Genomic DNA, 15,606 nt, shown 5'->3' with positions numbered 1-15,606 from the left:
AGTGGGATATATGAGCACTGGTTGGTACCTTTAAATGGCAACACAGAAGGAAAGCTAGGAGCGCTGGTCTTCACTGCCACTAGGTTGGATCCTTTCACATACACATAAGATTCTACTCACACCAGCCTACACTTGTAAATTGTACAGGTCTGCTCATCACCAGAGACAGCCTACCATTTGTGAACTCTATCCTCTTCCAGAAGTAGAGATAAACCACTCTACCACAATACTCTTCAAACTGTCAGCTCTTTTAGTGAGGCAGACCTTCTCTCTGAGGCAGAACTGGATTATCTTCTGCAGTTCTTCCCTCCAACATTTCAACCCCTTCTGAAAAGTGATTGGATGATAGAGCAGCACTCTCATAATAGGCTCAGGATGAAACAGCTGAGTGATTATTTTCCCCCTCAGGGACAGGACAGCCTTCTGTCCATCATAGTGGGGATATTCCATGATACTTTCAGTAAAGTGTTCTTAGGATTACATTGCCAATCATGCAAATACCTCAGGAATCTGAAACATAAGCTTTTAGTATATCAGCAGACAAGTATCATGTTCTTTGTAGATATCATGATCTATTTTTTTAAAAGCTGAATACACATTGCTACCAGCTCCTGTACAAATGGCTTATTCATTTGTTATAGAAGAGAAGCCCTGACCTGGATGACTCAAGCTAGCCCATTTTCATCAGATCACAGAAACTAAGCAGAGTCAACCTTAGTACTTGGATGTGAGATCATCAAGGAAATCCAGGGTTGCTACACCAAGATAGTCTATGGCAAACTCCCTCTGTACATCTCTTGCCTTCAGGGGCATATCATCCAGAGGGACATATGGGGACAAATGTCCCTGGGCAGAGGTCATTAAGTCATGTGGAGGGCAGAAAATTGCCTCCCTGCCCCCCGTGTCGTGGTGCTCCAGAGATGTCCCTGTCAGCCAGTCAATGTCAAGGGCGAGCGGTGCCATCGGGCGGAGCCTCCCCCGAGCACCTTCCCCAAGAGGCAGCAAGTCCTGGGAAGCATGGCTGGGGACCGCCAGCCCTGGAGAGATGTGAGGCAGAGGCAGGATGAGCCACTTCCGGCGTCTGCTGGGTTCTCACCCGGTGCTGCTTTTTCCTCCTCCCTGCACAAGCAGGGTAGGGGCTGAAGGGTGCTGCTTCCTTGTCTATATATCCCCAGGGCGGATGCTGTGTTTTTTCAGCAAATGGGGAAGATAAAATAGGGGGATGTGAGAAGGTGGGGGAGGACCCCCCAGTGACGGGATTCAAATCATTTAACAACCGGTTGCCATTTTAACAACCGGTTCTGCCGAAGTGGTGTGAACCTGCTGAATCCCACCCCTGGGGCTCTCGGAAAACTCAGTTCTTGCCCCGGGCATCTTCTGTCGATATGCCATTGCATTGCCTTGGAAACCCTATGGGATCTCCATAAATTGGCTGTGCCTTGATAGCACTTTACACACACAGCTCTAACAGCTGACATCTTCAGTAGCAGCTCCAGCTGCTAAACTTGGATCCCAAGAATTCAGGGGATTCAGATTTCAGCTTGTGGTTAGAAATTTGCATAGTCAGCTCTGCTACCAGTTTTTTCAGCCAGATCAAACACTTCAGGAGCCTCCAACAGAACTAAAACAAACATGGTTTTTTCAGCACACAAATAAATGTTATCACATTACCATACTCATCCTTCCTGAAACTGTTCATCAGTTCATGTCAGCACCTGGTTTTATTTACTTTTCTCTAATACTTATTGGTTTGATGGCCAGAAAGATGACCAGATGACTATATTACTTGACCACTGCAACAATCATGAAAGCCTGTTAACTTGAAGAACGGAAACACAGTCACTCACTATCCTTTCATCTACTTTCACCACTGGAGGCAAAGTTCTCATGTAACGAGAGAATACTTCCCACTGGTGAGAGAGAGGCAATCTGTTAATGGGTTAGCAGAGTCCTTGATTTTACCTTTCCATATCTCACAGATAGAGTTTTAAATACCATTAAATAAAAAATATTTACTTGGAAGAAAGTTTCCTTGATTGTATTGAGGATTTCTTCCAAGTTGAATTTTGTTTTCTGTACTTTTTTTTTTGCATCATAGAAGTAAAATAATTAGCAAATTCCTGGATGTTTGTCAAAGTTCTGGTTTTTAAAATATATATAATTTAATAAAAATGCATCACTCATCCAATTAAAAATTATATCTTGTTATCTATGACAGTTTTATATCACTACCTGAAGCACTAAAAATTACATTTTATAGGTTGCATAACTTGGCTTTAACATCACCACACACAGTGATTTCTAAACACATCTACTCACATCTAAATGATTTCAGTGAAATGTACATTTAAATAAACATGCTTAGAAGTTGCGTCAGTTACAGTTCATAGCATTATGTAGTTAAGAAGCACACTGATGGATTAGACCAAAGTTTCATCCAGTTCCAGCATCTGGTTTACCACAGTGGCCAGCCATATTGGTTTAAAACAGATCTATTCTGCTTACCTCCCAAACAAAGCCAATGCAATGTATTGTCGAAGGTTTTCATGGCCAAATTCAACTGGTTCTGGTGCTTTTTCCGGGCTGTGTGGCCGTGGTCTGGTGGATTTTGTTCCTAATGTTTCGCCGGTGTCTTTTCTCTTTTGTCTTTTCTCTGTGATACACCTCTGAAGATGCCAGCCACAGATGCAGGCGAAACATTAGGAACAAAATCCGCCAGACCACGGCCACACAGCCCGGAAAACGCACCAGAACCAGAAGCCAATGCAATTCAGAACAACATTTAAAAACAATAATGTAAACAACAAAACAGACAGCCAAAGCAAGGGAAAAAAGACACTACTCTAAAACAACCTTTGAAACCACTTGGTTTCGTAGTGTCTGCTGAATGGCATGAGGATAAAAGCCTTCTTGATATTCTCATCTACTCTTAGAAACTTTTTTAAAAAACAGGGCTCTGAAAAGGCAGCAAAGAAATATTCTGAATGAATGAATTTTCTGTCTGTGATCCTATTAGTAGTGGATATTTGATTCTGCTGTTAATGTAAAATCCACCATATTGCTTACCTTGGATTGCATATGGAAAGCTCTCAGGGTGAACACAATGGAAAACTCCTCTGGGAAGAGATCACAGTAAATGAAAATCCGTGATGCTGGAAAACTGAGGAAGCGGGAGCGCCTTGCAGAGAACTGGAAGCCACGTGCCCCTTGGATTTGGATCATCCGTATTCCATTCTTCACCCCATTCACAGGAATCACTTCAGAGAGAATATCCAAGGGACGCAGGTCTACACCAGAAACACACAAAGCCTTATCACTGAATGTGAGGGAGTACAGCAGACTGATACACAGCCAGCCAGTTTGGCATAGTTAGGGTGACAGGCTAGGATGTGGGAGAGGCAGTTTTGAATCCAACTCTGCCATGGAAGCTTTCTGGGTGACACTGGGCTAAATTGCCAACCTCCAGGTAGGACCTGAAGATCATCCAGAATTACAACTGATCTGTAGATTACAGAAATCAGTTCTGCCTGAGAAAATAGCTGCTTTGTAGGGTGGACTCTACGGCTTTATACCCCATTGAGCTTTCTCCTCTCCCTGCAGTCCACCCTCCACAGGTTTACCCCCCAAAATCTCCAGGAATTTTGAAATACAGAGTTGGCAACCCTATGCTGGGGCAGTCCCACATTCTCAGCTGACCTACCTCACAGGCTTTAGAAATTTAAAAATATGCAGGTTGGTACTGAAGAATAGGCCATGCATTCACTTTCTGATGAATCAACATATGGGGAGGACTGATTAGCTGGTGACAGGCATTGGATAAAATGTTCTTGGGTGATCTTATCCAACACAGAAAGAAACAGAATAGGAAAGACATCAAGTTGAAACCAGGCCACCTATTCCTACTTGCACACCTATGGTTGCAACATATCCCTTATTTTAAGGATGTCCTACATTTTAAAAGATTGTCATTTTGTTTCAGATTACCTCAACAACATGAGAAATAATGGTTGCTCTTATTCCAGAGTATTTCAGCTTCATATTACATAACATACTTTCAGTTTAGACAACAACTTTAGAATGTTCTAGAAATTTTAACAACACTAACGTTATCCCTGCAAGAAGCAGGATGTGCTGTACAAACTGTGCTTGCACACACTCACCCCAAATCCCAAGGACACAATTTCAGAGTTCACTAGGAAGGGGCAAGAATTTCAACAGGGAGCTGTTGGTTTGGAAACCTATTCTTGGGTTCAGTCAAGATTAAATTGCTAAAAAAAGTAGTGTATGAGAACATTTGTTGTAGTTATAAATCGTTGTAATGAAAGATATCAGTACTCCTGAAGAATAAATCATTGATGCTGCCTTCTCTGAGAAAATGGCTCTTCAGATTTTTTCAGTTATGTGAGGCTTTTTCTGCACAGCATAAATAAAACATCTTGCAGATGTTATACATTTTTTGCCAATTCTTATATCATGTTTCCATAGTTTCGAAGACACCTCATCAAAAACAAAAAAAGAAAAAAAAGACCTATGCGAGTAATCCACAGGCAAAATGAACTTTATTTATTTATTTGTTTATTTGTGTAATTTATTTATTTATTTGTGTACTTTAAACACTGAAATAGTGGGCAATCATGATGCCAACTGAGGAAACTTCCAAGGGGAACAACATTCAGCAAATGGCAGACAGCACAGAGGACCCTGAAGTCACAGAAAATGGTGGGTGTGAACTGTGAAGAAAATGAAAATAGAAACTAAGTCGGGTGGGAAAAATTAAATGTTTCCTGCTTTGTTCACAGCAAGCAGGAAACATTTTCAAAGTGTCTCAGGGAAAAAAAGATTGTTTGTATGGTGTTTTCAAAAAACCCATCTTGAGCACAAATAAAATATTTTCAAAAACGTTTTTGGGGAAAAAATGTATGGAGTTCCTCCCCAACACACTTTTTCGCCCATCCTCAAGACATTTTATTGTGCTGTGCAGACTCTGTTTCACTGAGCTTGAACTCTCCAGTTTTGCTTGTGGTGAAGATACTTCATACAACAAGTGTATGCTTGTTTAAAAAAAGAAGCAGAACTGCCACAGATATTAAAAGGGGAAGATTTTGCCCTAGCCTGCTATTGCATGCAGCTCTGCAGAGAGAACAGTTTCATTAAACCACAACTGGCAAGCCCAGCTTAAGCTCAGAACTGGACAGTTTTGGTATTGATATATATATTTGGAGCTAAGGTTCTAGGAATTTAATAGAACGTCTTTCTATCTCTCTGTTATGCCCAAGCATTCATGTCTACATACAAACAGATGTATGGTTTCCAAATAATTCACATTATTCACATAAGAAAGCAATATACATGTAGCCTTGGGCAATCACATGGATTAAATTTCTTAGAAAATAGGCAGTGTAAGCCAATTTGATTGAATACACCTGGAAATAATGGGTAACTACCTTCCAGCGCCAACAAAACCATATGAAGGTTTTTTCCTGCAGTGTTTCAAACAAACACAACAGCAAACTAAATGCACTTAGCAGCATGGAAAACACATACCTTTAATGTCTTCACAAATATTTTGCTGTGTGGCAAAAAGGAATGGATAAACCTCACATGGGGTGTTCATGCTAGCATAGGATCTATATAATTTCTCTTTTAAAATAAAAAGCATCTTAAATTAAATAATACCATTTAATTTAAGATGCTTTTTATTTTAAAAGAGAAATTATATAGATCCTATGCTAGCACGAACACCCCATGTGAGGTTTATCCATTCCTTTTTGCCACACAGCCATTTGCACGGGGGGCGCAGCTGCAACGCAGCCACGCCGCCCTCGCGCCGCCCGCCCGGCCTGAAGCCGGCGTTTCCCCAGAGCGCTTCCCAGTGCTCTTTTTGGGGAAACGCCGCTGTGAAGCTGCTGCCGAGCGAACGGCAGCAGCTTCACGGCGCCTCCCCCACCCGGCACTTACCTTGTCCCCGGGCCTCCGGTGCGTCACAGAGGCCTGGGGACACGCTCCCCTGCGCGCAGGGACAGGGGGGCGTGTCCCCAGGCCTCGGCGACGCGCCGGAGGCCCCGGGGTACATGCCTCGGCCTTGTTCCAGGCGCTTCTGTGGCGCCCGGCTGCCCGTTAGCTGTTCAAGGAACCGTCACGTCGCGGAGACGGTCCCAGCGTCAAGCCAGGTCGGCGTCGGAAACGCCCGACCGGCCGCTTTCCGCTTCGTCGCGAAGTGAAGCGGCCTAAAAGAAGAAATAGAAAGGTATTGATCGTGGGTCATCACTTAATATTGTCCCTCTTAATCATCACTTACTCATTAATAATATGTTTGAAATTATACCTTTTAAAAATCTGTGAATAAAGTATTTGAATTTGTATCTAGCTTCTTATACAGATCAATCTAAATCTTCTGAACAGATCTGTATAACTCCTATCATAAATTGGTCTGGAAAATGATCTTTTATAACATTACATATTTTGTGTATTTTTTCCAGAGATAGTTTGGTAAGGTCGTTCCCTTCCCTAAACCCCATTCTCACCAGCCTCTATTTTCAAAATCTCCAGGAATTACCATCCCAGAGCTACCAATCTTGTTCTTCACTAGGGCTCTTCTCCACAAATCAGTCAGTGCTGTTCTGGCATTAGCCACATATCACTGGATATCATTCAGCAGAAATCATTCACCTCTGGCATTTTCCCATCCACTCAGATGTGTTCTGACTGTGCCCATTTTCAATTATTCAACAGCATCAACTGAGGTATGCCTCTGTGACCTATTTTCTTTAAGTGAGCCAAACTACACTATTGCTGCATGACCCACGTTGTTATCAAGTCTGCTATTTCTGTATCTAATTCCCAGGAAGCAACATGGTCAACCTGTTCTCCAGTAATGCTACACCACAATTTCAGCCAACTCTAGGTAGAAAATTCAAGCTCTTCCTTTCATATTTAAAGATTCTGTTCACAAACCCACTCTGAGAAATGTCCCTAATTATTAATGACTCACTACATGTTACACTAGCAAACCATACATTTGCTGGAAGGTCTATATTAAAAATTTCCCTGTAAAGTGATCAAATAAAGCTATCTTGTCTACTTGACTGTACTCATGGAGCAAGTCAACACAAAGAAGAATTCTTCTTTCAGGATACTTTGAGACGGTCTTATCCATGAATACCTTTCAAAACCAGTGACATATTGACTTTCTATTGGACTCCAAGTCTACAGCTGGAAATATGGGAACATTTTAACTTGCTGTATTTTTACTCTATCTTTGTTCTAAACCTAGACTACCAGGATAGGGATGAGATTTTTTTAAAAGAACTGTATCAACTAATTAAAAGAAGCACATGTGGGGAAAAATGGATTTGTTGTCGTGGATTTTTTATTTTTTTCTGTGGTTGATAGTGTTTCATAATTTTCGCTTCATTGGAAAAGTTCCCTGTGGTAGGTTACCACAAACACTTGGACTACTTCAAGAGTCTGTAGTTTGTAGACAGATTACTCAGAGATGGAAGATTGGCATTATCCAAACTTGATAAAAGCCAAAGAAGTTGTTTTCAGTTCACCACCCACATTTCACTGAATCTCTTCACGATTAAAGTGCAGCTAAGGATTATACACAATCTCACTAATGATTACAGAACAACAGCTGTGGATGCTTGGGAGCAGGTCAGGCACTTGAGTTGTGTTGATTTACTAGAGCCCTCTTTCACTTTTAACAGGGAGATGAGGACAGTCACACCATACAGATCAAGGGAATGCCTGGGGCCCCATTTTCAAAGGTTCTGAAGATACACAGGAGTCTAAATCTCTCTTGACTGGCAAATCAACAGAGACCGTGTCTCTGCTAGTGACTCCAATGGTCCTACACAGGAGCAAGCAGGTAGGGTTGAGGTAAACTGCCCTGGAGCACAATTTTGAATCAGTGTATATAGTGCTTTTGATGTGTCAAGTCCTTTACATTCATCATGTTGTTTGCCCTCCCAATGACCTATGTGAGGTCGTATTGTACATATAGTTAGAAGATGCCAGCTTAGAGGGTTACTAGCAAAATAGTTTTATATTTCACAATATTATTTTTCTTTGGTCAGCTGCAGGTAGCCTGTACTTAACATGTGGGTTTTCCATGGTGTGCTCAAAAGAAAAGAACAAGATCCCAAGCACAATAAAAATCACCAGCTGTCATTCACTAGTATGATGCAGTGCTCGTGCTCCTTTGTAAAGTCTGCTTTTAGTTCCAAAGTCTCATCTCAGCAGGATTAAACTACAAAGAACGTGGGAGAATTTGTGCATTGTATTTAACTGGAAATCTTCTGCACTTTTTCCTTGGAGGAGAAATGTAGAAGTGTTCCATGTTCGGATTGTTTCCACTCTTGAGGCTGTGTTAGTTTTAATTCTCAGGTTTGAAACAAAGGCACGAATTTCCATAATTAACAAAAAAGATAACATCTTTATATAGCAGAAACGTTTAAATATAGCAGAAACAGCTCTGTATGTTTCTCTATGCAAAGGAAGACTGTAAGGAGATATTGATCGGGTTGTTTAAATTGCTCCTTGTTGATATGTAATCTTGAGTATTGCTGTATATAAAAGGACCAATTAATGAGAAATACAAAGGAGAAAATAAATTGGAGCAGATTTATTATGTAATTAGATATTTGCAGTTGGACTCATTGCAATTTGCCGAAGGATAACCAAGAAATACTTCCTTCCTAGGCTAAACTATATGCTACACCGGCCTTGCATCATATCCTGGTCCTCCATGACGTTACTGTCAGACATGTTGTTGCAAGTTCCATGCTGGGAATTCAGTTCCCCCACATGTGACTAACTGATCTGAACTGTGACTATGGCATGTGCCAGGAGAGTCTCAAGCCATATTCTGTGCCATTTTTCTGACAGGAAATGGCCCAGGGATTGCAATTTGCCTCTTTGGGTATGCCTGCAAGCGCCCCACAACAGGGCAAATAGCAACCTGCAAGCCTTTCCATGTCAGGAATCTTAGGCCCTTTCCGCACGGGCCGTATAAGGTGCCCTGGGGACGGCAAAAACGCCATCCCCAGGGAGCCGTTCGCACAGGGGGCGCAGCTGCTTCGCAGCCGTGCCGCCCAAGCGGCGCGAAGCTGCCGTTTTCCAACCTCGCTTCCCAAGCAAGGTTTATGGAAAACAGCAGCTTGGAGCCGCTGCCGTGCGAACGGCAGCAGCTCCAAGGCGTCTTCCCTCCCCCCATGTCAGGTCGACCTACCTGCCCTGCGGCCCTCCGGCACGTCGCCGAGGTCTGGGGACACGCCCCCTCTGCCCTGCGACTCCGGAGTGGTCACGCAGGGCAGGGGGCGTGTCCCCTAACCTCAACAATAACGTGCGGGAATTCTGAGGCGCAGGCTAGCTCGGCTCCTGACCCCTAACAGCACTAGCGCTTTAACTCCGATCGTCCCGGGAGGTTCTGGGACCGTTCATGCGAACAGTCCCAGAGGGGTCGGGTCGGCGTCATGTACGCCAACCCGACCCCTACCGTGGCCGTGCGGAAACGGCCTCTAGCTCCCTCTTGACTGTGTTACAGTTCCTATCCAAATTGGAACCCTGCACACCTGACCATTAACTTTCCAGCAGGGAGCTTGCAGCACATCATGTCTGATAGAAAGTCCCCATGGCAATCCCAGACCCAATATGAAGACTGTGTAACTTGTAGTTAGACCCCCGCCATGACATTAACACAAAGCAAATGTGCATTTTTAGATTTCTGTCAAGCAAGTCTAGTTGCAACTGTTCTTCCAAATAAGCTCAAATAGCTTATCATTGTATGGAAAGGATGCAGGAGTAGCCATGGATTAGTGAGAAAGCATCAGCTTTGCATGCGGAAAGTCCCAGATTCAACCTTCAACATATCCAGTAAAAAAGAACCCAGTAGTGGATGATGCGAAAGACTCTGCCTGAGAATCTGGAGAGCTGCTGCCAGTTACTGCAGTAGAGAATACTGAACAGGATTGACTGGCTTGGTCTAGTTCTTCATGGTCTTCATGTTCTTATCATTTGAGTTTTAGATTTTATCCTTGCAGTTTAATTTATACTTTCATGTATTTTGTGTTTATTCTTTTGATTTATGCCGAAATACTCCTTCAATTTAGGTTCTTCTTTCATTTTTTGCCTTGCCTTCATTCAGTCTATTAGCAAGGTTAAGGTTTTGTCCTCTGGAAAATCAGGGAAAATGAAGGTCAGTTACTGAACATGTGAAGTTGCCGTGCGCTGGGTGAGACCTTAGGTCTATCCAGGTCAGTAGTGTCTACTCAGATTTAGTCTCCAGTCTCAAGCAGAGGTCTTTCACATCACCCTACAGTGAACATGAGTCAGGAGTGTGATGTGGTAACTAAAAAGGCAAATGTATTTCTGAGCTGTATTAACAGAAGCATAGGTTCTTCTTTCATTTTTTGCCTTGCCTTCATTCAGTCTATTAGCAAGGTTAAGGTTTTGTCCAGATCATGCATAGTATCACTTTACTCTGCTCTGGTTAGACCTCACTTGGAATACTGTGTTCAGTTTTGGGCATCACAGTTTAAGAAGGATGTTGAAGGACTCCCTCCACTCCCCTCTTCCCCCTCTTCCTCCCTTCTTTTTTCTCTTCTTCTCTTCTTTTCCCTTTTCCTCCTTTTCTCCTCTTTGTTCCTTTTCTTCTAGTCATCTTCTTCCTGTCTCAATTCCTTGGAGGACCTGGGAATTCTAGGTCATGGTTGGTCACCTGCTGGCCATCATTGTGGGCCAACTGACCTTTGAGAATGAGTAGTGTATTATACATATAGTAGGTATGTAAATTAGAAAGCCATCTTTTAAGCTAAATTGTTATTTGTAGTTTTAAATTGTGTGTTTTTAACTTATGGCATATTTGTACTATAATAGATTATTTTTGGAAGCCACTGAGCCCTACTTGGTTGGGAAAAGATGAAAACTAATTTTTAAAAAAGAAAGAAACTGAAATGTTTCAAAAGGAGGACAATAAAGACTGTGAGGGGTTTGTAGATCAAGTATTATGAGGAAAGATTGAAGGAGCTGTGTGTGTTTAGCCTGGAGAGGACATGACTGAGAAATGATATGATAGCCATTTTCCAAGTGTTTGAAGGGCTGTCATATAGAGCATGGTGCAGAGTTGTTATCTGTTGCCCAGAAGGCTGGGCCACAACCAACAGTTTGAAATTAAGTCAAAAGAGTTTTTGGCTAAAGATTAGGAAGTACTTCCTGACAGTTAGAGAAGTTCCTTAGTGGAACAGGCTTTCACAGGTGCTGGACTCTCCTTTGGAAATTTGTAAGAAGAAGCTAGATGGCCATCTGACAACAAGGCTGATTTTTAGGCAGATCATGAAGGGAGGACAAGAATGAATGAGTCAGTGCCTGGCTCTCATGGCCCTTTCTTACATGTCCATGGTAATGTTAATAGCCACTTTGAGGTCAGGAAGAAATTTTCCTCCAGGCCAGATTGATCAGGGATCCTAGAGGTTTTTTGCCTTCATTTGGGCATAGAGTAGAATACACTGGGGGAACAGCAAGGGGTGGTGGGGTAATTGTGGATTTTCTGCGTTATGCAGCGACTAGGATTAGATGACCCTTGAGGTCCCTTCCAGCTCTGTGTTTACTATCTGAACCAGATATGAAGGGGATTAAACGTGGAACCTTCTGCATGCTAAGCCTATACTCTATCATTGAGCCATAGTTTTCCCTCCAGTTTTCCCCCAGATTATCGTTTTGTGTTAACAACGAATGAAGGTGATTTATAGAAGCAGCCTTAAATCCTTTCCTAGGCTGTAAACTCATTTACTGCTGCAGTAATGGGAACACTTGCAAGGAGAATGGAAATTGCTCTGGTATTTCTAACAAAGTTAAGTAGTCCGGAGAGACAGCATTGGAACTGAGCCTCTACATTAGTGCTGCTTCTGTACATTACAAAAATCTTATGCAGAAGGCCCTTCCTTGTCGGAGTTAGTGTTAGTGTTGCCTGTAGATGGTAATGTGTAAATGCAAGTGTTTTACTTCACACTAAGAAGCCATGATTATACTACTCCAAATATATGTATCCTATATGTAATCAGAGCAATTATTTTCCATAGTACCTTCTGTACAGAAGTTTTTAACGTGCAAAGCAGCACTTATCTCCCAAGGCTTGCTGTTTAATGGCTGTGAGCCAGAAGCCAAGAAATCAGAGCACTTAAACCAAAGCCAATTTGATCCCACTAAAGCCAATATGACTAAAGGAGGACATTTTCCCATCATTCTGGTTGACAAGCTCCAATCTTTTGGTTCCCTCAGGGACAGAGTTGAAAACAAGGCTACTAGCAGAAAAATATATTAGAGGGAGAGTGGAGAATCACAATTTTCTCTTGGATATGCTGAGAGAAAGTGCCACCAACTGACATTGCATTACAATTATTAAGTCAGTTTTGTTTCAGTCAATCAAAATATTTCTCAAAAAATCTAATAACTTTTTAAAAAGCAACATTGTTCTGAGAAGGCCAAGCAATATAACCACAACTTGATAACTGACTGAATGTCAATTCACAGTCACCCAAAAGTATTTGGCAATTTAACCTCCATTTCAGCTAATGAAATGGTGCTGTTTATTTTGCTCATAGAATCTAGTCCTCTCAGAGGCCGTTTCTGCATGACACAAATATTGGGTTACAATCGGTATTTTACAATCCGGGTCTATTTTATCCTTGTTTCTCCCTTTGCATGACTGCCCATTTCTGTGAGGGAATCGAGTGAAGACTGTGAGGAAATACTCCGTTTTGTTTCGCACGAGCCCGGGTCTTTTGTATGTACACCACAAGCATACCCACACGTCCCGTATTCTGATTGGCTGTTGTTTGGGGGCAGCAGCAGGGGAAAATGAACCCCCTTTCCAGTTCTGGATAGGGCCTGGAGCAGGCCTCAACACGGCAAGCGGCAGCAAAAAACAATGGGGCACAGCATCACATCACATTCCCATTCATGTTCTCATATTTTTGTGAAAAACGATAGACTCCCCCTCCCCCGTGATATGCCCACTAACATTCGGCCCAAAGTGCACATATCCTAGCCATGTGCTCCTTGCAACCAGTACATGTACAGAACAGAAAAGTTGAAAGCTAACATGACGTCAGGTGGGGAGATTGGGGCAGGTGGGCAGCAGGTTGGGGAGATGAGGCAACTGTGTGGGGAAAATAAACTGGTTCTGCTTCCATGGTGTTTGCAGGGTAGCGGGTTCGCTGCAGGATTTTTGAAAAGAATAGCCAAATTGGTGATTTTTCAAAATCCCAAGATGAGGGAAATACTGTGGGACAAATCCGCTTTAGGACCGGGAACTATGTGAACATCTTGGCCAAACTGGGATATTTCCCTGCTCAACCCAGGATATTTGGACCGTGCAGAAACAACCAGAGCTTCTGGACATCTATAATGAAGCACGACATGGAAAAATCCCAAGCAATAATGATTTTTAGTAATGTGAGAATTATCTGTGATTTTTTTTGCTAGCCAGTATACCTAAAAGAAACTCATCTAGTTTAAAATTCTTTACCATCAGAAGAAGTAGGTTATACAATGCCAAATTATCCAGAACTCTTTGCACATTACTTTTCCCTGAATGTATGTGGCTGATAAAGAGACCCAGTATTACTGAAAAGTTTGCAAATGGTTTTAAGCAACCAAAAATCACTACCCTTCTGATTCAAGCTATTGTACATTTTTTAAAACAAGAGTTTAGAGTCCCAGTATTTGAATAGCTGCTATGCTTGTCTTGATATTTGTAAGCAAACCAAGCATCCCAGTTTAGAAGGCAGCTTCTTGTAAGGATGGTGCACAGAGAGTCACTCCCCTAAGGAAACACCAAGAAATCATACTGATACCTCAGCTCTTACCTGTGCAATGCTCCCATGACTTGCCTCCTCTGGCCAAAGACTGGTCAATCCCCAAGTGCAGGAGCACAGTCCAAACCAGCAGCACAGCAGACATCGGGGAACTTGGTCAGCAGTTCCATGCATGGGAACCCTCTTGGTCATCATCTAACCTCTGCATCCTAATTACTTGCTCTCTTCTAGAGTTCTTCAGAGGTCTTTCAAAAACATCCTAGTACGAACACTGTGACCCAGTTCTGTGCAGCTCCTAGAAGCAGTGAGTGATAGGTGCCCCCCCCCCCAACACAGAGAGCTATTCTTACAATATTACCTAAAACTATCAAATCTACCTTAGCCTGTTATTCTTAGGCAACTAGGAAGAGGCATTCCTCATCACCACTCATGGAAGCACTAAAGCAATCAACAGAGAAAGTCCAGAAAGTGGGTTTTCTTCAGTTGGCTGGTGTCTAGTTGCTGAAATGCCCTATCCCCGAAGAGCAGAGACCTCCCAGCAGCCACAAAGTGAGCAATAGCAGGAGGCTGAATTTGCAGACATTTAAATGGAAACTAGCCTGAAAAGGAGGAGGAGTGCTACTGCCTTGGGAGCTTTTCATCTTTTGCCCAGCCCTCTTGAGGTTAGGTTTTAATGTTTGAGCAAAGGAATTTCCCTCTCCAGCTGAGCCAGCATTCAGAGAGGGTAGCCGATTTTTGAAAGGGAGGCACTCAGCTGTGTTTGCACCTAAGTTCATCCTCTCTCGTGATGCTGTAAACCTGGATTAAGATATAGCCATGTGCATGTGTATGTGCCCACAGTGTCTTCCCAGCTCTATAATTACACATACACACACCCTGTTTTGAACAAAGACTTTTTAAAAAGACACAATTTCTGAGCAGCTGCTGGGATTCTGAATATTCTTGCAACTGCAGTGAATACATGCCTGTCTAAAATCTGGCAAAACATAATTTGAAATATGTGTACAGAAAACAAAGGAAACTGATGCTGGATTTTAAAAGTGATGTTTACTTCAAGGTTGGGTCAGTTGATAATGTCCCTTGGCAATGAAAACTAAGGTCACTTAGGGTAATGGGCTCAGAAGAGGAAGCTGAGCCATTAAACATATGGTTTAGAAGCTCTCTTCATTAACATTCTAAAATATTAGAATTGGAGACAAATGCAAAGTCTCTTTATAATTGCAGCACTATTTTATTACTGTTACCACAAAAACATGAATTTCGCCATTTGACAATGGAATTAGTACATCAATCCCACTTTCCTGTAAGATGTGTTTCAAAATGAAAAACTGATGTCTTGGAGGAGCAGCCAAGTACCATTCAGAACACTTGGCCTTCTTTTGAAGAAGATGCCCGTCCTTCTAAGCTGTATCTCAGAGTGGTCATGCATTCTTCAGAGCCAATCCCATACTAAGCTTCCCACTCATTCAAATCCTTTCCACCTTGACCAAGTAGCTATCAAATTTGATGAACAGTTCCCCTGCATCTCTATAGTGCTCTGGAACCATGCTGGGTACACACATGTTTGGGACAGGCTATTCTCATCAGACAAATCACTGGAAAAGCGTTATGCCACATAAATCTTTTAACCATTGAAAGAATGATAAGACTGCCTTCTCCCTTCTTCAGTTCTGCAGAGCAGAACCATAAATTTGGCATTTAACGGGCTATGTATGTCCTACCTACATAACTATCACATTAGCCATGAAATCCTAAGCTAATTTTGACAAGTTGGCAAAGGAGTATAGCA

At 42.4% G+C, this 15,606-nt stretch overlaps 1 protein-coding gene across 1 annotated transcript in view; it reads right to left on the bottom strand.

Annotated features, from left to right (window-relative positions):
* Nucleotides 1-14,343, bottom strand: part of TSPEAR (thrombospondin type laminin G domain and EAR repeats) — a 44,743-nt gene extending 30,400 nt beyond the window's left edge. The window contains exons 1-2 of the mRNA XM_048506354.1: nt 13,869-14,343; nt 3,067-3,287 (exon numbers count right to left, since the gene is read on the bottom strand). Of these exons, the coding sequence (XP_048362311.1) occupies nt 3,067-3,287; nt 13,869-13,962 (315 nt within the window). The 5' untranslated portion in view covers nt 13,963-14,343. The remainder of the gene's footprint in view (nt 1-3,066; nt 3,288-13,868) is intronic.
* Nucleotides 14,344-15,606: the final 1,263 nt, after the last annotated feature.

This window comes from Sphaerodactylus townsendi, linkage group LG08 (assembly GCF_021028975.2).
Source record: "Sphaerodactylus townsendi isolate TG3544 linkage group LG08, MPM_Stown_v2.3, whole genome shotgun sequence".
Classification (NCBI taxonomy): Eukaryota; Metazoa; Chordata; class Lepidosauria; order Squamata; family Sphaerodactylidae; genus Sphaerodactylus; species Sphaerodactylus townsendi.
This window is presented reverse-complemented; position numbering and strand designations above follow the sequence as displayed.